The sequence below is a fragment of the Podarcis erhardii genome (assembly GCF_964252035.2).
Source record: "Podarcis erhardii genome assembly, chromosome: 3".
Taxonomy (NCBI): Eukaryota; Metazoa; Chordata; class Lepidosauria; order Squamata; family Lacertidae; genus Podarcis; species Podarcis erhardii.
The window spans coordinates 10,948,026-10,967,941 of NC_138507.1; the positions used below are offsets into that span (position 1 = coordinate 10,948,026).

The 19,916-nt window shown below is 43.6% G+C and overlaps 1 protein-coding gene across 1 annotated transcript; it reads left to right on the forward strand.

Moving 5' to 3' along the window:
• Positions 1 to 330: 330 nt before the first annotated feature.
• GZF1 (GDNF inducible zinc finger protein 1) lies at positions 331 to 19,332 on the forward strand. Its single transcript, XM_081855538.1, has 6 exons — positions 331 to 448; positions 6,347 to 7,722; positions 10,004 to 10,098; positions 10,724 to 10,891; positions 14,601 to 14,758; positions 16,732 to 19,332. Exons 1-6 carry the CDS (start codon positions 431 to 433, stop codon positions 17,080 to 17,082), a joined length of 2,166 nt encoding a protein of 721 aa, XP_081711664.1. The 5' UTR covers positions 331 to 430; the 3' UTR covers positions 17,083 to 19,332.
• The last annotated feature ends 584 nt before the right edge of the window (positions 19,333 to 19,916 follow it).

Sequence of the window (19,916 nt, forward strand, 5' to 3'; positions counted from 1 at the left end):
TTTTAGCTGGATCATTATTTTTATTATATTGGTTTTAACTGGATTATTATTATTTATTTTATTTTGCATTATATCTGTTTAGCTGGATTATGATCATTATTTTATTTATCAGTTTGAGCTGCATCATCATTATTATTATTATTATTATTATTATTATTATTATTCTCTCCCCCCACAATCCCGCAATATCTCTCCTCTGCCTCCGTTTCCCAATCCTGTCCCGGCCTCCTCCTTCCGCCCCATCTCGGCCTCCAAAGGCCTTTTTCCTAGAGCGACCACCAAGCAGAGGTGTCCCCGCCTCATCCCTCCGCGGTGCCCCGCGCAAAGCCTTCCCCCCGGCAACCGCGTCCGCCTCCCCTTCCCTTCCTGCCCGCCCGACGTTCCCCCTCGCTCCGCCTCCTCTCGGCGTCGCCCTGACCCGCCGTGGAAGATGGCGCTGAGCGGCCAGGTCGGTGCCTATGGGGAGGGGGGGGGGAGAAGGACTTTGAACCCGGCCTGCCGGCGTGGGGAGGGGTGATCCCTAGGGGAGAAGGAAGGGGGTCGTGCCTGGGGGTCGGGGGGCAGCAGCAGCAGCACAGCCCCTTGGGGAGAGAGGGTGGGTTTGTGGGTGACTTGTGGGGTGGGGGGGGAGGAAGTGAAGTGTTGACCCCCCCAACCGACCGACCACGTCCCTGTGGGATGCTTCAAAGGGGTCTGAAGGCAGGGCTTGGCTATGGTGGGTGGGGAGGCCGGGAGTGGGGTTTGGGGGCACGACCCCTGGGTGGCTATAGGGTGCGTTGCAAGGGAGGGGGTGGGGGCCAGGTGAGCCAAGTGGGAGGAGGGTGATGGTGGTTTGGCCAGGTAAGGTGTTGCCCAAGGAGGAGGGGGGTGGATCTGAGGATCAGGGGGAAAGACGGGGTAGCTTTTGTTAGAAATCAATCCATCAATTTGAAAGGCAGCTTTCTTATATGGGCAAAGGTAAAGGTAAAGGGACCCCTGACCATTAGGTCCAGTCGTGACAGACTCTGGGGTTGCGGCGCCACCTGCGTCCCTGTATATGGTTATCATGTATTTAATTATACCCCTGCTTCCCCGACCCCTGGCGTAGCTCAGGGCAGGTTACAGATTTTAAAAAATTACATGCACCTCTAAGGAAATAGGAAAAACAGGAATTGAAAGACCATGAAGCATGATATTGCTAAGGGAATCAATTTTGCTATTTGTACAGCATCAGGTGGGAACGCTGTTAGAAACTCAGGTAAAGGTAAAGGGACCCCTGACCATTAGGTCCAGTCGTGGCCGACTCTGGGGTTGCGGCACTCATCTCACTTCACTGGCCAAGGGAGCCGGCGTACAGCTTCTGGGTCATGTGGCCAGCATGACTAAGCCGCTTCTGGCGAACCAGAGCAGCACACGGAAATGCCGTTTACCTTCCCGCCGGAGCGGTACCTATTTATCTACTTGCACTTTGACGTGCTTTCGAACTGCTAGGTTGGCAGGAGCAGGGACCGAGCAATGGGAGCTCACCCCGTCATGGGGATTCAAACCGCCGACCTTCTGATCGGCAAGTCCTAGGCTCTGTGGTTTAACCCACAGTGCCACCAGAAACTCAGGTATATAAGCTAATCACCAAACATCACCTCAAACCTAGGTGACGGTAGCCACAATGGTATGTCTACGTGCCATTTCCCCACCACCAATGGAGTTTGTTATGATGGTTATTTTACTTCTATACCGTTTTGTTTTTTAAAGAAAAAAATCAAAGCTGTTTGCAACACATTGAAACGTCAGATAAAACATTCTAGAGTAAAACAAATTCAAGGAAAATATTTGAGATCCTTCTCTTAAGTGACATTTTGCTTTCCCCATATTTATTTACCACTTAATTTATATGGCTGTCCCATAGCAGAAGTACTCTAGGAAGCCAGTGTGGTGTAGTGGTTTGGGTGTCAGACTAGGACCTGGGAGATTGGGGTTCAAATCCCCACTCATTCATGAAGCACACCTTGGGTCAGTCACAGTATCTTAACCTACTTCACAGGGTCCCTGTAGGAATTAACTGAGGAGGGTAAACCATGTACTGTTTGAAGGAAAAGGCAACAAATAAGCTCTTCTGCTTATCTGCTTAAGGAGGGCCCAGCCAGATGGAGATGTCAGTCGCCAAACTGGCATCCAGAGATCTCCACCTGGTTGCAGTTGGACCCGTGTCAGTCGCAAAGCACATTTGGCATCTGGCTAATTTCTAACATTAGCCAGGGTGGAAAATCCTGTAGTGAATAGGAAGCTATCAGGATCGGATAGGGAAGATATTTGAATGCTGGCTGGCGGGGGAAGAGATATAGTTAGAATTTTGTGCTGTGCATAAGCAGATTTTGTCACTGCTAGTATGTTCAATCAGTGTCAGCTCCAGCCTGCCTTACCTAGAACAGAGGTGCTGAAACCATTTTCCTTAGATGACTGGTGGTCTACTCTACAAGATCTGTTCAGCTGGTCTGCGGAAAGGTTGTAGAACAGTTGGGAATATCTGTACAGAGGTACCTCTGGATGCGAATGGGATGGGATCCGTTCTGGAGCCCCGTTCGCATCCTGAAGCGAACGCAACCTGCGTGTGCACGGGTTGCAATTTGCCGCTTCAGCGCATGTGCGTGACGTCATTTTGAGCGTATGCGCGAGTGGCGAAATCCGGAAGTAACGCGCTCCGTTACTTCCAGGTCGCTGCGGAGCACAACCCGAAAATATTCATCCTGAAGCTACTTTAACCCGAGGTATGACTGTACTTGGTTCTGCACTGATTTCTCCCCCATTTGACCAGGGTCTGGTTTTAAAACAGGGCCCTGATCCAGGGCCTGTGATTTTTCATAATAGCTTTGACTATGGTACCGGTAGCTGAAGGAATATGTTTTATATTTCTTTATCCATCACATTAGAAAGGCAAGACTACAATTATTAAAATACAAGCTGAGTTAGGTATGTGCTTTGATTTATAGAACAAAAAATGTTTATTAAGCAGTCCACTGAGACACCCCCCCCCCGCCTTCTAGTGATCTGTGGAAAAAATAAGCTCTTGATCCACTAATCTAGAGAAAACTCTGCCTCCTTTTAATAGCCACAATTCTTTCATTTGTGCAGTCTCAACAACATATCCTTCAGGGTGTGAACATGGCTCTGTGATCTTCGTTTTTTGTCTTTTAAGAAACACCCAGACTGCTTTGGACAAAATTACAGGAAGGATAAGTATCTTGAGCAATCGCTCCACCACAGGATACAAAATAAAGATGGAATGAATCTTTGATTCTTAGTTTGGTGCACTAGATATTCCATGTGGATTCCTAAGGCACTGTGCAAGGTAGCATTTACTAGATGCTTTGCTTTATTTCTTAATCCAAGGTGTGCATTGCATGTGTCTCTTGTTTTACCATGTCAGGAACACTGAAGTTCCCTAACTGCTGCATCTCAGGACTTCTTGGCTGTCATGACTGACCCACGGTGTTTTTGGCCATATAAGCAAAGCAGGCCACACATTGATATGATTTCTACAGTGGTTAGGAAGGAGGTGATGGGGGAGGGAATTAATGATGTCTCCTTTGTTACTGGTGACTCATTCTTTGTTAGCCAGCCTGTTAAGCTGCTCTTCCCCCAACAGCTGATGGATCCTGCTGGTTTCATATCAACCCTACAGATATCTTTTGCTGGTATGACCAGCTGCTTTACTGAAGACCTAGTCATTTCTTTGAATAGGGAATTGGCGTGTGTGGTTGACACAATAACACGGATGTAAAACTGACAGCTGAAAAAGGGTGCCTAGAAGCATGAAGTCAATTAAAAGCGAAGGATAAGAAGCTCAGCTGAAAGTTTTTTTATTATTATTATTTATTAGCAGATTTATACCCATCCCTTCTAATGCCTTTACATTGCTCAGGGCAACTAACAGCAAACCAATAAAAACACAAAATCATCCTAAAAGCTAACAACATGCAGCTATTGCATGTTCTAAATTGTACCTTTATTTAGCTTTTTACTGTGCTTCGAAACATAATATTGATGCTTTTTTCATTCTACTGGATGTGCTTGTATTGGAGCAGAAGTTAAAATGTGGCTCATCCGTATTGCTTGCTGATATTCTTGCTAAGAATATAGGATGAGCTTATTTACATTCTTAAGCAGGAGTGCCTTCAAGATTGCCGAACAGAGATTAGTTATATGTTAATTATTTAGAGATCCCAAGTAAGTGCTCTTGATTTATAAATATAAAATGCATCAGTGGACTAAGAAGATTGTAATGTATTTTTAACTGATTAGCAAGTCTGAAATCCCTACATTAATTGCTTTATATTAAAAATGTATAAATTGTACTTTATCCAGAAATGAATAACACAGACGTAACAATGCGGCAAAAATAGAGGGATAAAGCTAGTCAACCATCTAAAAATATAATAATCTAAAATGCCGTGGCATAGAAAAAAAAGTTTTTGCCTGGCGCAGAAACCCAATATTGCATTGGTTCTATGTGTCCTTCGCATGGGAGGGTATTCCATGGAGTGAATTCTCTCTTTCTTTTTTTCAAAGATTTTATTGATTTTCCACATTTTTAAACAAACAAACAAACACAAATCCTAACTAAACTTAGTCCAATATTAATATCATAGTTAAATGACTTCCTCAAATTCCCTTGACTGAATTCCATTATATATCATTGTAACAGTTTTCCAAAACAGTTTCTCATAAAATTAACTTACTCCTTAACATCTTTGTCTCTTTTCATCTTAACTTTAAACATATTGTTTTGAAATTTCACATATTTAAATCCTTAGCCTATCTGTTATTTTGCAAGTGTTTCTATTTAATTTATCTTAGCATATTTAGATATATAGTCTTTGAATTTTTTCCATTCTTCCTGCTCCTCCTTCTGGTCACGGATTCTTCCGGTCAGGTTGGCTAGCTCCGAAAAGTACATCATCTTCATCTGCAAATTCCTCCACTGTTTCCCGTTTTTTTCCATTTTTGGCTAATAAAATTCGAGCTGCAGTTGTGGCATACAAAAACAGTCTAACATCTTTTTTGGGCAATTCCAAACCTATTATTCCAAGAAGAAAGGCCTCTGGTTTCTTAACAAATGTATATTTCAACATTTTTTTCAACTCATTATAAATCTTCTCCGAGAAGTCTTTCACCTTGGGACAGGTCCACCACATATGATAGAAGGTACCCTCCTTTTGGAGTGAATTCTCAGTGGAGGGCTGTGCTGTTTTCTCTTCTGCTTAATGTTGGGTTTTTGCATGAAGCACCTGCACTAGAGAGCAATAGGAAGGGGAAGGCAAACCCGGCGTAAGAGTAATACCGTCCTCTACTTCCCCGGGTTCTTTCCATTGGCCGCAGAACTCTGCAAAGCGAGGAGTCAGTGGCTAACAAGTAAAATCAGAATTTATGGACCCTTGCTAAAGGATCAGAAAAAACTGAATATCTTTCCTTCCAAATATCTAAGAGGCTAAAATATTACTATTTTTCATTAGCAGGGACATGGGGGAGGGTTGGCTGGAAAAGGCAGAAAGCTTCCCCCACCCTGCTAGATATTGCCTAGTTAAGAAATACAGTCAAACCTTGGTTGTCAAATGTAATCCATTTCGGAAGACGATTTGACTTCCGAAATGTTCAAAAACTGAAAGCAGAAGCCTCAATACAATAGAGAAACTCAAAACGGAAGCGGCATCGGACATTTGGTTTCCAAAAATCTTTCAAAAACCAGAGCAGTTACTTCCGGGTTTTCGGCATTTGGGAGCCGGAACGTACGATAACAGAGGCGCTTGGGAACCGAGGTTTGACTGTACAGTGATACCTCTGGTTAAGTACTTAATTCATTCTGGAGGTCTGTTCTTAACCTGAAACTGTTCTTAACCTGAAGCACCACTTTAGCTAATGGGGCCTCCTGCTGCCGCTGCACTGTCGCTGCACGATTTCTGTTCTTATCCTGAAGCAAAGTTCTTAACCCGAGGTACTATTTCTGGGTTAGCGGAGTCTGTAACCTGAAGCGTATGTAACCCGAGGTACCACTGTATTACTGAAGGTCGGTGTGTTTTTATGTAAACTGCTTATGTTTATTACAGTAAGTAGCATAATATATATAATAAAATAGAACTAACTAAATAAAAAACCTGCCTATTATGCCAACATTTTTGAACTCTTGCTATTAATGAAAAATGCTAGATCCACACAGTCTAGCTTACAGTAATGGAGAGAGTTCTTTGTGCTTTATAGTTTTTACAGAGCAGGATTATTTTGTCATTTAAATGATAATTAAGGTATTCATTTCCCATTACCTTTGATATCCTTTTCCCGGCAGGCAATTAACGTGCGGTTATGTTCTTCATAGGTTTCGGAAAGGAAGAAGATGCCCAGTAATGCTGTTCTCTTGGAATCCAAATCCTCACCCATCAACCTTCTAAATGAAATGCAGCAGCTGCGTCTCCTAGGACACCTTTGTGATGTGACTGTCAGTGTGGAATATCAAGGGGTCAAGGCAGACTTTGTTGCTCACAAAGCTGTCCTGGCGGCAACCAGCAAGTTTTTTAAAGAGGTGTTTCTCAATGAAAAGTGCATGGACGGACTAAGGACAAATGTACTATTGAACGAGGTCCAGGTAGCGGACTTTGCATCTTTTCTTGAGTTTGTATATACTGCCAGGGTAGAGGTAGAAGAAGATCGGGTTCAACGCATGCTGGAAATGGCCGAGAAGCTAAAGTGCTTGGACTTGTCGGAAACCTGCTTTCAGCTGAAGAAGCAGATGCTCGAATCGGTGTTGTTGGAGTTGCAGAATTTCTCCGAGTCGCAGGATGCGGCGGAGGACAGCGGTTCCCAGCCAGGCAACTTGCTTGAGCCGAGGGCAGTCGCTGAGACGCCGGGGGACAACATGGACCGTGTTGCGGATTCTCCTCTCGGCAGACCCAGGGATGGCGAGGGCCTCGAGGCTCCCGCTGCTAAATTAAAGGAGAAGTTAGATAAGAAGAAAGAAGCCTTGAAGACGTCCTGCGCCAAGATCAGGAGAGCCAGCGGAAGACTTGCTGGCCGGAAGGTGTTTGTGGAGATCCCCAAGAAAAAGTACACGAGGCGCCTTCGAGAGCAGCAAAAGTACGCGGAGGCTGTGGCCGAAGAGAGTCGGCTCTCCAAAGACCACGGCATCCATAAGGAAGGGGAGAAGAAGAAAGATGAAGAAGAGGAGAAAGGACAAGTGGTGAGCGTCGTGAAATCTGAAAGCAAAGGGTGCGATGGCGCCGACGACCTGGAGGAAAACCTGACTAAACTGGAGGACGATAAAAAGAACCGTGGCGGCAACTTTACCTGCAGCACCTGTGAGAGAGAGTTCCTGTACGAGAAGAGCTTTCTGAAGCACATCAGGCACAGCCACGGGATCGCGGCCGAAGTTATTTACCGTTGCGAAACCTGCAGCCAGACTTTTGCCAACCGGTGCAACCTCAAAAGCCACGAGCGCCACGTCCACAGCAGCGAGCGCCACTTCCCTTGCGAGCTCTGTGGTAAGAAGTTCAAGAGGAAGAAGGACGTCAAGAGGCACATTCTGCAGGTTCATGAGGGTGGTGGGGAGCGTCATCACTGCCTACAATGTGGAAAGGGTTTGAGCTCCAAAACGGCCTTGCGGCTTCATGAAAGGACACATACAGGCGACAAGCCTTATGGGTGCACAGAGTGTGAGGCTAAGTTTTCTCAGCCTTCGGCACTTAAAACACACATGAGGTATGAACACACTTAACTGGCCTTATTAGTTAAATCTCTGGGCAAAGAAAGGAAAAGGTAGTGTTCCTCCAAGGCTGCTTGCCAGTGGTCAAATAAGAAAGCAGGGTTTTAGGAGTAGAGTTTACCGTATTTTTTGCTGTATAAGACTCACTTTTCCCCTCCTAAAAAGTAAGGGGAAATGTGTGTGCATCTTAGGGAGCGAATTCAAGCTGCGCAGCTATTCCAAAAGCCAGAAGAGCAAGAGGGATTGCTGCTTTCACTGCGCAGCGATCCCTCTTGCTGTTCTGGCTTCTAAGATTCAGAATATTTTTTTTCTTGTTTTCCTCCTCCAAAAACTAGGTGCGTCTTGTGGTCTGGTGCGTCTTATAGAGCGAAAAATACGGTGCTCGTGAAATGTTTGGTAGTGTTTGCTCTTTGCTTTTGAAGAAAAAGTTTGAGACTGTTGTGCAGATGGCACCAAATCGCAGGCTCAGGCTCCTATTGAATTGCCTTTAAAAGAGTTGGGCGTAAATTGAAGCCTTTAGAGGAGAACTGGGAAAGATAGTCTTGATTGCATCACACCGATACTCAGAACTGTAGTTAAAACAAGTGGCAAAAAAGACTTCAAACATTCCAGTCTGACTTTTGCCAGCTAATTTGGATAAAACACATTACAGTGCTTCATGATATGAGTCCTTGGGAATAATAATGGTAACTTGAATGCTTTCTACCTCCACATATAGAGCATTCAAATTCAATGGGAGGTGGCAAGTTCTGAGAATTGAAATTGAATTCTGCAGTCATTGTTTCAGGTGTTACTTGAGCACAAACAGTAGCATAATCCTTTGGTTCCAGACAGGACCTCTCTTTCTCCCACTCATCTTCTGAAACTTTTTGCGGTAGGCTTGACAGCGAAACTTCATCGCTGTTGATGGGTCATTTTGCCCCGTGAAAAATTCAACGGCATGTGTGTTCTTCAGCTGGCAATGTCATGGGCAAATATTTTCTCTTGATGAAAGCCAAAGGTCTCCTGAAGCTTTCTCAGGGCTACTTTCAATGCCCTACATCATCAAGGAAAGAGCCACAGGGACATTTGCGGTCTCAAATCTCCGGTAGTAGAAGTGGCACTTCTTTGCAAGACAAGGACTTTGAATTCTTTGATTCTATTATTGCTCACTAGATGGGCTTACTGCTTTCAATTCTCCCCACTGTGAAACAGCTTTTGAGACCTGCAGAGTGAGGAATTGAGTCCTTCCCTATGACTTCCCTTTCTTTTTAGATAGAAGCTGCTGTAAAATATCTTTTGTGTGTGTGTATCTGTGGGATGGGGAGTCTCTATAAAACACAGAAAAGAAACTATGGGCTTGCAGGGCCCCTAGATACTTCAGGTTCAATTCTTAGTTCAGATATTTGGGATGGAATTCATGTTTGATTAGGAGGATGAAGTTCCTTCATTGTTATCGTGCATCATGCAACAGTAATATTTTTAGTGGTATGTTTTGTAAAAACTGTATGGGCTTGTAGAGGGAGGGCGATCTCTACCCCATCTTTTGGTATGTTGAAGAATTCTTCTGCCTCCTTGAGGAGCCAGGAATATCAACCATTGTAGAGCAGTGTTTGGTCCCAGCAGGGGGAAAAAACCAGGGTGTGCAGGTAAGGACATAGCTTGGGATTAATTTTATATGTGTTATTGCTTTAAGTTGAGGGAATGAAATCCAAAAGGTAACTGTTCTAAAGCTTCCACAAGCAAAACATCTCTCTCCTCTGCACACACGGCTTTGAAAGCCAAAATATTTGTGATCCAGGGAAACACTTTTGGATCCCTCTCCCCACCCTGGGGGATCCAGTTTTACTGGAAATATGTTGTCGTTCCTGTTGATCTAAGATTGCAGGTAGCTTTACACAAAACAAGAAAAAAATACATTCTTTAGTATAAGTAAGTACAAGTAGAATCTGAAAATTGCAGCTTTTTGGTTTTAAAGCATCTAATTTTTTGGTTCTGCTTTTATTTTACCTTACTTGCCATTGCCTTAGCATTAGTGCTGGCTGGGCCCAAAAGACAGCAAACATGCAAGAGACTGCTTTTGTTCAGCTGGGAGCCTCATACACTAGCATATGCTGTGCACTTGGCTTTCGGGGGGGGGGGGGCAGGGGAGAGAGAAAGAGTCCCATCCATAGATAGGCAAAGACAACCTCAAGAAAGAGAGTGCCCACCACTAGTTACTGCTGAGTAAAGAGGCAGAACAAGCGACTATGATGAAGTGCTGTAGTTGTGTTGATTTGTATTATTTTCTCATTTCAGAATCCATACTGGTGAAAAGCCTTTCGTTTGTGGCGATTGTGGAGCAAAATTCACGCAGAATCACATGCTGATCTATCATAAAAGATGCCACACAGGTATAAAAGTATTGCTTTTTTTTTTGCTTTGTACTCTTTCACTCAGTGTGTCTGATTTCCTGTACATCTGAGAGTTTGGCCACATTGATCCCAAAGAGCAAGTAATTTGGGACAGGTACGCAGTTTCTGTCTTCGCTCCAAAGTGTTGCAGGTTTATTCTGTGATGCTGCACTGGTGCAATGCAGCCCCTTAGACAATTATTGCTGGGCCAGTAGCTGTTAAAAAGTGGTGAGGGGAGAGTTAAAACTGCCAATGCACTGTTTGCTTGAAGTGTGAAAGGGTTTTCCGTTTTGGAGGCGCTTCGCAAAACGAATTTCCCTATGGGCTTGCTTCGCAAGATGAAAATGTCTTGCGAGTTCCTGTGGTTTTTTTTTCCTCCCCCCCCCCTTTTTCTAAGCCGATAAGCCGCTAATAGCCACTAAGCCGCTGATAGCACTAATCTGCTAAGCCGTCAATGGGCTTGCTTCGCAAGACGAAAAAACCGCTAGACGAAGAGACTCGCGGAACGGATTAATTTCGTCTTGCGAGGCACCACTGTATCTTTGCTCTCTCGATCCATATCCTTGTTCCAAATATTACTGTTAGTGGCTTAAAATAACCTCTTCACTTTTATTGTGTCCTCTAGGGGAACGACCTTTCATGTGTGAAACGTGTGGGAAGAGCTTTGCCTCTAAGGAGTATCTGAAACACCACAACCGAATCCACACGGGATCCAAGCCATTTAAATGCGAAGTTTGCTTCCGAACATTTGCACAGAGGAATTCACTGTATCAGCACATAAAGGTTCATACAGGTAGGAAGGCAAAAGGGTCAAGCTGAGGGCGGGACAGGGAGCCTCCTGTTTGCAAAATTTTGGTGTGAACTAAAGGGACGCGGGTGGCGCTGTGGGCTAAACCACAGAGCCTAGGACTTGCCGATCAGAAGGTCAGTGGTTCGAATCCCTGCAACAGGGTGAGCTCCCGTTGCTCGGTCCCTGCTCCTGCCAACCTAGCCGGTCGAAAGCACGTCAAAGTGCAAGTAGATAAATAGGTACGGCTCCGGCGGGAAGGTAGACGGAGTTTCCGTGTGCTGCTCTGGTTTGCCTGAAGCAGCTTAGTCATGCTGGCCACATGACCCAGAAGCTGTACGCCGGCTAATAAAGCGAGATGAGCGTCGCAGCCCGAGTCTGTCACGACTGGACCTAATGGTTAGGGGTCCCTTTAACTTTAAAGAGAGGGACTCTTACCTGTTCACTGTATACAGTGGTACCTCAGGTTAAGTACTTAATTCGTTACAGAGGTCCGTACTTAACCTGAAACTGTTCTTAACCTGAAGCACCACTTTAGCTAATGGGGCCTCCTGCTGCTGCCGCGCCGCCGGAGCACGATTTCTGTTCTCACCCTGAAGCAAAGTTCTTAACCTGAAGCACTATTTCTGGGTTAGCGGAGTCTGTAATCTGAAGCGTATGTAACCTGAGGTACCACTGTACAAACGTTTAGTTTCGCTGGTGATTCTGTTTTATAAAACATATGGCAAAAGCTGATTCGAGAAAGGATTATAACAGATCTCTGCTGAAATACACCCCCTGGCTCAGTCATTCTCTTGCACTCAGATTTGTTTTTTGGTCAGGTGTTTCATCACCAAGGAGACGTTGCTAACTCTCCGCACCTTTAGTAATCTTGTCACTAAACTCTGTTTCCTCCAGTTGGTTTGCCGTGTTTAGCTTTGACTTCCCCACCCAATTCTTTCCTGAGGAAATTTTACTCTTTGGCACAGCACCTTCGAGTATCTTACCGGGGGTGGGGGTGACCTGAAAATGAGCATTTTCCACCATTGTCCCTGCACTCTTGAAAGCCCATCCCTCTGCCATATGTGATACATCATGCAGCAGTTGTTCCAGATGTCTTCTAAAGACATATCTTTTCCCCAGGCTTTTCCTAACCTATAAAATATTGGAACCTGTTATTACGGAATTACAGTGGTACCTCGGAAGTCGAACGGAATTGGTTCCGGAAGTCTGTTGGACTTCCAAAACATTTGGAAACCCAGGCGCAGCTTCCGATTGGCTGCAGGAAGCTCCTGCAGCCAATCGGAAGCCGCGTCGGACATTCGGGTTCCAAAGAACGTTCGAAAACCGGAATGTTCACTTCCGGTTCTGCAGCGTTCGGGATCCAAGGTACAACTGTACTGTTTTTCAAAATACAGACATAAAGACAGTGAAACAGTCTCTCTCTCTTTAGGATATTGTACTTTTGTGTACCACTTTTTAAAATATTAAGCGGTTCAGAAATGCTTCCGATTACATCATTGTGCTTTTCGATTATTCCTCTGCCCTGGCCTTCTCTGATCAGAGTAAGGACACCCAAGTTTCTGTTTGCCAGGTTGCCAGCCTGTAGGAAGGTTTCTGCTTTAGCCATGCCCATGTTGTGTTATTTTGGGGCCTTTCCTAAGCAAGGCTTCCGTGCCAGCGTCCAGTTAGAAACTGGTATCTAACGACGACATTCAGATCCTACATAAACCAGCTTCAGCCTCTTCCAGAGTGCCTTGCAGACTCGAATTCATTTCATGTTTTTGAGGACTGTTGGTCATACCTGGGGAAACCTGCCTGCGCCAGTGAGTTATGCATTGGCCTTGGACCTGTACTTTAAAATCCCAAGTCTGAGACTTCCTGAGGCCACACTGAAACCCTCTATGTCAGGTCTTCATCTTTACAATAGGAATAAGAGAGGATTGGAAGTTATTCTGCATGTTGCTAATGCAGTTAGGATCGTGATTAGTAATTAAAGATTTCTTTCCAGTTAGTGCTTTCAGCTCTGGTGAAAATAGTTCTTTCCTTGAGCTATTTGCGTCTACCATCATAATGACTTTTTAGTTGGTCTTTCCTATTCTTAGCTTAAGCCTTTTGTTTGTTTTCATATTCCATCTTCCTCTTTCTTTTCCCTCCAGGTTAATATTAATGTTTCTCTGCTTTTGTTTTCTCTTCACTTGCTACATTTTCCTCTTTATGGTTTCTTTTACCTACTTTCAAATGTATTCCTTCTCTACCTCCTGTTTATTTTTCATCTCTGATTTTTCCATTTTGTCCCCTGTTGGTTGTTAAACCCTGTGTCTTTCTCTATTCTATTCTGTGTTGTGCTTTTTTTTTCTTTATTGCTCCTTAACTATGGAACTCTCTAGCTAATGTTTGTGTAGTTCATTCTCCTCCTTTTTTAAAAGCACAGCATACTAATTTATCTTAGCAGGCCTATGCTTAATCATTCTTGACCTCTAAATTTCTAGCGTTATTTTTAGTTTAAATTAGACTGTAACCCTGCTCAGTGGGGCTTGTCGTCCTATGTGTTTTGAACAGGCACTTCACAAATAAAGTATAATAATGCCGTTCATTTTACAAACGTATCTGACAGTAATTTCTGCTGGAGGACAGAATAACTGTCTGTTTGGTGTGTTGTTGTTGTTTAGTCGTTTAGTCGTGTCCGACTCTCCGTGACCCTATGGACCAGAGCACACCATGCACTCCTGTCTTCCACTGCCTCCCGCAGTTTGGTCAAACTCATGCTGGTAGCTTCGAGAACACTGTCCAACCATCTCGTCCTTGTTGTCCCCTTCTCCTTGTGCCCTCCATCTTTCCCAACATCAGGGTCTTTTCCAGGGAGTCTTCTCTTCTCATGAGGTGGCCCAAGTATTGGAGCCTCAGCTTCACGATCTGTCCTTCCAGTGAGCACTCAGGGCTGATTTCCTTCAGAATGGAGAGGTTTGATCTTCTTGCAGTCCATGGGACTCTCAAGAGTCTCCTCCAGCACCATTATTCAAAAGCATCAATTCTTCGGCGATCAGCCTTCTTTATGTTTGGTGTAGATAGATTTAAAAAAACAAAGTATAATTGATTCCAGGAGTGCTTTTATTAATATATAAGCATGAAAATATTTTATCCCATTTTCAGCTCAGTTCGGTGTTAAGTTGGGAATACACAATTGAAGTTTATGACACCATTCCTATCATCAGAAGTTCTGACTTGTACAGTGGTGCCCCGCAAGACGAACGCCTCGCAAGACGGAAAACCCGCTAGACGAAAGGGTTTTCCGTTTTGGAGGCGCTTCGCAAAACGAATTTCCCTATGGGCTTGCTTTGCAAGACGAAATGTCTTGCGAGTTCCTGCGGGTTTTTTCCCCTTTTTTCCCCTTTTCCTAAGCCGCTAAGCCGCTTATCTGCTGATCCGCTGATAAGCCGCTAAACCGCTAATAGCGCTAATCCGCTAAGCTGCCAATGGGCTTGCTTCGCAAGACGAAAAAACCGCTATACGAAGAGCCTCACGGAATGGATTAATTTCATCTTGCGAGGCACCACTGTACTCTTGAGGTCATTGTATTCTGGCTGATCTTAAGTTGTATTTGGTGCAGCTACAGAGGTGGAGATCTTGCAGGTGCTCCGTAGTGGTTTCTTCCTTCACTTGGTCGCTGTCAGAGTCTGCAAGAGCAGCCTTTTGCATGCAGTCAAATAGCAATACTAACCATGTGCTCTTATAGGTGAGCGTCCCTACTGTTGTGATCAGTGCGGCAAACAGTTCACCCAGCTCAATGCCCTGCAACGCCATCATCGGATTCACACAGGGGAGAAACCGTTCATGTGCAACGCTTGTGGCCGGACATTTACCGACAAATCTACTCTTCGGCGGCACACCTCTGTAAGGAAATTTTGATTTTCTGTTTCCTAACAAGCCACGTAACTTAAGGATGCGGCAGGTTTGGCCCTCCAGATGTTGCTGACTACACCTCCCATCATCCCAGGCTGTTGGGTCATGCTGGCTGCAGCTGGTGAATGGTTTGAGTTCCACAACTCCTGAAAGTCCAGAGGTTCTCTATCCCCAATGTAAATGGTGTAGTTACTGGCAGAGATGGAAAACATTGTGTAAACCCCACAGAGCAGGCTTCCTCAAACTTGGCCCTCCAGATGTTTTTGGCCTACAACTCCCATGATCCCCAGCTAGCAGGACCAGTGGTCAGGGATGATGGGAATTGTAGTCTCAAAACATCTGGAGGGCCGAGTTTGAGGAAGCCTGAATTAGAGCCTTAGATGCTGGCTGTTTTATGCATAGGGAGTGAGCAGAAACGTTCTTTGGCTAATCCTAAACTAGGGACGTTCCCATTTTCCTGCATTTAAGAATTGAATTATTGAGTATGGGGTGTTGGAGATGGCTACCAAATCAGATTTCATGAATGCCTTGGCCTCTGTGCCCCTGCAGAGTTTCAGCATTGACACATTCAAGCAAATACTTGAACATGCCTGTGGTACTTGCCCATTTGCGTGTCAGTTTTTCCATGGTACTCATGCAGCTGGGAAGTGATTCCTATTAGGGCCTCAGTTGTACACTCTAATTTGCGCAGCCAGAAAGCCCAAAAGCTGTCCCTTGCCTTTATTAAACAGTGAAAACAAATTACTAATATGTAATGAGAAAATGCAGGTTTGGTCTTGCATTTTTGATCTTATTATGAACTCTTCTTGTACATGTTTTTTTTTTTAAAAAAAATCCCTCACTACTTCATAACTTGGGAAGGCTACATCCTCTATTCTGCCTACATTTTAATTGCTCCCAGCCATTGTTTATAAGAGAAACAGGTTTAGGTTGTTGGAGCTAGTAATAATAATTTATAATTATAATTTATTTATACCCCACCCTTTTGGCTGGGTTTCCCCTCATTGATGAATATGAACTTGCAAGGGTCCTATAATGCTATAGCAGACCAAGAAATGGCATGTGCAGTTTTAGATAAAATAAAAATAAAATAAGTCTGAAATGCCTCCCAACTTCGTTGGAGTTGCAGAGGTGGCTGCCTCCCTGCCTGAGTCCTGTGCACTGTGGGCTCTGAATGCTTAGACAGCAGTTTAGAACTGCAATACCTCAAGGACCGCCTGTTTCCATATGAACCTACCTGGACCCTGAGATGATCTTCTGAGGTCCCCCTTCCTGTGCCTCCTTCTCGAGAGGTTTGGAGGGTGGCAACATGAAAACGGGCCTTCTCTGCAGTGGCCCCCATCTGTGGAATGCTCTCCTCAGGGAGGTTTGCCTGGTGCCTTCACTATACATCTTTAGGTGCCAGACAAAAATGTTCCTTTTTAACCAGGCCTTTGCCTAACTTGATCTACATCAAGGGTCAGCAAACTTTTTCAGCAGGAGACCGGTTCACTGTCCCTCGGACTTGTGGATGCCGGACTATATTTTGGGGAAAAAATATGAACGAAATCCTAGGCCCCACAAGTAACCCAGAGATGCATTTTAAATAAAAGCACACATTCTACTCATATAAAAACACACTGATTTCCCGGACTGTCCACCGGCCAGGTTTAGAAAGTGATTGGGCCGGATCCGGCCCCCGGGCCTTAGTTTGCCTACCCATGATTCTACATCTTATACCTTTGTTAAATTGCTGGCTCTTTTTTGTGGGGAGGGTTATTGGGTTATTGGGTTGTTGTTGTTGTTTTGATTTTATGTATTTGATATTTTATGTGAACCGCCTGAGACCTTTGGGTATAGGACAGTATTGAAATTAAATAAATAAGAGGAAGAAGAATCAGCTTTCAGAGCAAATTGAAGGTGCTGTAGACTGTAATGTGTGCCAGTGGTGAATTTTGCATGTTTGTGGTCCCCCCCCCCCCCAGATTCATGATAAAAACACACCATGGAAGTCTTTCCTTGTGGTTGTTGAAGGAGCTTCTAAGAATGATGAGGATCATAAAACAGAGGCAGACTATAACGTGGCTCGTTCCAAAATATCCGAGAAGCTGCTGTCGTTCTCTGAAAATGGGCACTATCAGGGTCTGACGGCTATCCAAGGAAATATGACTGCGCTGCATGAAAATGGATCGTCCGCAGTGACAGACTGCAAATCAAAGGGCGCTGCAGGGTCTCCGGAAACCGCTGTAGCTACAACTTTGCATGATCTCACAGTGTTGCACACCCAGACTGACTCATTTCAACCTCCACTTTACACCTTGGTGACTATAGAATAGCACTTGCTACAAAGAAGAAAACTCCAGCTGGGGATAATCTCTGAAATACTGTAGTACACAGTATCCATGATCCATGTAAAGAAGAAGAAAGGGTTACTATGGATGATCTTAATATCCTGGATTCTCTCAAAACCATTACTTCTCAAGTTGTCTTTCAACTGAAGGATTCTCTCATCCCGTTTGTTAAAGAGAAAATTATTCTCTCTTTCGTATGCTGTCTCTATAATTTTGAAGTAGATTTCAGATTACAGAGTCAGTGCAAGAAAGCGAAATTTTAATCCAGATTTTTCCTTTCCTTCAGCAGAATGGTTTCTTTGGAGAGATTGTTTTCCCTCTGAAAGGAGACTCGTTCTGTGCTGATGTTGTTTCAAATTTCTTAATCGACACTGATTTTACATTGTATGGAAACGAACGTGAGATCGTGTAGTGCAATCTCTCTGGGCCCAATATGAAATGCAGTTTTAATAAATTGCTGGTGCTGTTGTTGTTTTTAAACATTGGGGCATGCCTGACCCTGCTCTTTCAAGCTCTTGAATAAGTTATTTTGGGAAATGTTTGGAAAACCAGGTTGGTAAAAGTGCTGGAGCTCCACTGCAGTTCATATGCTAAATCCGTACTTTGTCAGATAGATTGTTCTACATAACTCTGAAGTGGATTTCAGAGTAGCGTTGCTGGATTTTGTTCAGAATTTGTGGAGGGATTTCACAGGCTTTTTAAAATTACTCTATGGTCCAACCTTCATCCTAAGTACCTGGTGAAGCTTTTCTCTGTGCTCCTTCCTGTCTCCTCAGTCCCACCTACAAACTCACAGTCTTTTAATGGTCTCACCAGTCTATTTGGTCATATGCACACACACCCAAAGCCACACGTGCATCTTCAGCTTCTGTTATAGATATACCCCCATTTCCATACATTCCCTGTACAGATAGGACCTTCACAAAGTGTTGCATTTCTAAATTGCTCTTCATTGCCCAGAGGATCTTAGTATTCTTCCTAGCCTCTTGTGATCCCAGTGCCCCACATATGGAGGTTGTGTGCTGGCCACGAGACAAGGAGTTCTGTCACTTTATAAATTTATTGGCAGCGTACTTCTACAACAAATTGCTCCAAAGTAATGAATGCGGGACTGCAGGTCACCTGTTGTGGCTCCCCAGTCCTCTTCCTCTTTGTGCTACAGCTGGTAAAATATTCTTTGTTCAGGTTTCCGGCAACGGTTTCATTATCTGGGTTGAGTACGCTTCTTGTTTTTGTACTTGCTATAATGTTTGTCCCAAAGGCTACAGAATGTACTGGAAAATTAAAATTATAACCTGAACTGGCATTCAGAGTAATGGCTAGCAGCCGTTTAAAAGCTCATTGAGATTTCCAAGTTCATCTTCTAAAGGTTTTGCAAAATGTGTTGCATGAGAAGAGAGTTAGCGGACATAGTTGGAAGTCGAAGCGAAGCAACTGCCAAAATTTTAAGAAATGCATGTTTCTTTTAAAATGTTGTTTTGTCATAGGGTTGAAGGAAGTGAAGAATTAATTTGTTTTTGCTAAAAACACATCAATACTGTGCCTTCCTACTTTTAAATTCAGGAAAAATGAAGTGCCAAATCCCAAAATTATTTAAGTTCCGACATTCCACTGGATTCTAGCAGAACTTGCTAGTGCAACTGTTAGGAGTAATTTATTGAATATGTCACCCAGCCCGTTAAAGCACTGGCTAATGGGATCTGTTTTTCAACCACTCTTTGTGTCCTGAGATAAAATCAAGTTCAGTGTGTTTTAGCTTAGACAGTGTTATAACCGGACATGGTTTTATAAAACACAACTGAGTATGTTAACTACTTCTTTCAAACTGCTGTGATTTCACTCTCTTTATGGATTCATTTTGATGCATTTTTCCTTTTCAAGAAGTGATTGCAATGGTAAATTAAGCCTGAGCTTAACAGATCCTTTTAAGTCATGGTATTCCCTGCTCTGGCGTACCTGTAGCATTGCCCCTGCACCCGTTCACAATACTAGTAGTGACAAAGTACTGTTATTTCCAAAGGAAGAGACTTGTTTCAGAAAAGTAATCCAAGTATGTAACAGCAAATTATTTCTCAAGGTAACAATGGACTCAGTTTATCAGTGTAAAGTGCTTTGGGTCACTTACTCTTCAAGGCTGATTTACTCCTATAGAAGATCTGATCCTTTTCATGTTGCTGTACGTTTTAGCAAAGTTATACTCTGGATTCACGCTTGGCCTTTTCTAAAGCTTTTTTCCCTTTCATTAAAAAAAATGAATGGTTTTTGTTCAAAATCACTCGGAGGGGGAAAACATCTAGGCTAACTTTGGTACAGGTATCACAAACAGGTGACTTAGGATCCTGCTTTCATATTTTACTTGTTCAAAGGCAATGCAATAAAAGATCAGTCCAACTGTGTATCAGTTTCGTTTTGTTTGTAAAACCCCTTAGTAGGAGGTTTTTTTTGCCATTTACTCCTTGTTTATTTTAATTCACTAAAAGGGGTCTTTTTTAGGAAGACTGGAAGAGCTTATATTTAAATATTTATTTTGTAATCCATGTGCTCCATTTTGACGTTAGAATTTTAACGACCAATTACAAAAGAATTTGTAGTAAATATTTAAATCCTTATGTTAGTAAATATAGGTTGGGATTTTTATTTTTACTCTACAGTGATGTGAAAGTGGGTTCACTTGTATGAACTGGTAAACCCCATTAAAAGATTTTTTTCAAATAGTACTATCTTTGTTGTGACTCTTTTGGGGAGAGAAAACACACTTTACTTGAAGACTGCAGAGTTCTACCATCATATCTCTACTGTGATCCAGAGGAGTGAGCAAT

Excerpts from the sequence above, each read along its gene's own strand:
- GZF1 (XM_081855538.1), top strand. Across the intron at positions 7,723-10,003 it reads GCACTTAAAACACACATGAG|AATCCATACTGGTGAAAAGC; the intron begins GTATGAACACAC and ends TTCTCATTTCAG. Across the intron at positions 10,099-10,723 it reads TCATAAAAGATGCCACACAG|GGGAACGACCTTTCATGTGT; the intron begins GTATAAAAGTAT and ends TGTGTCCTCTAG.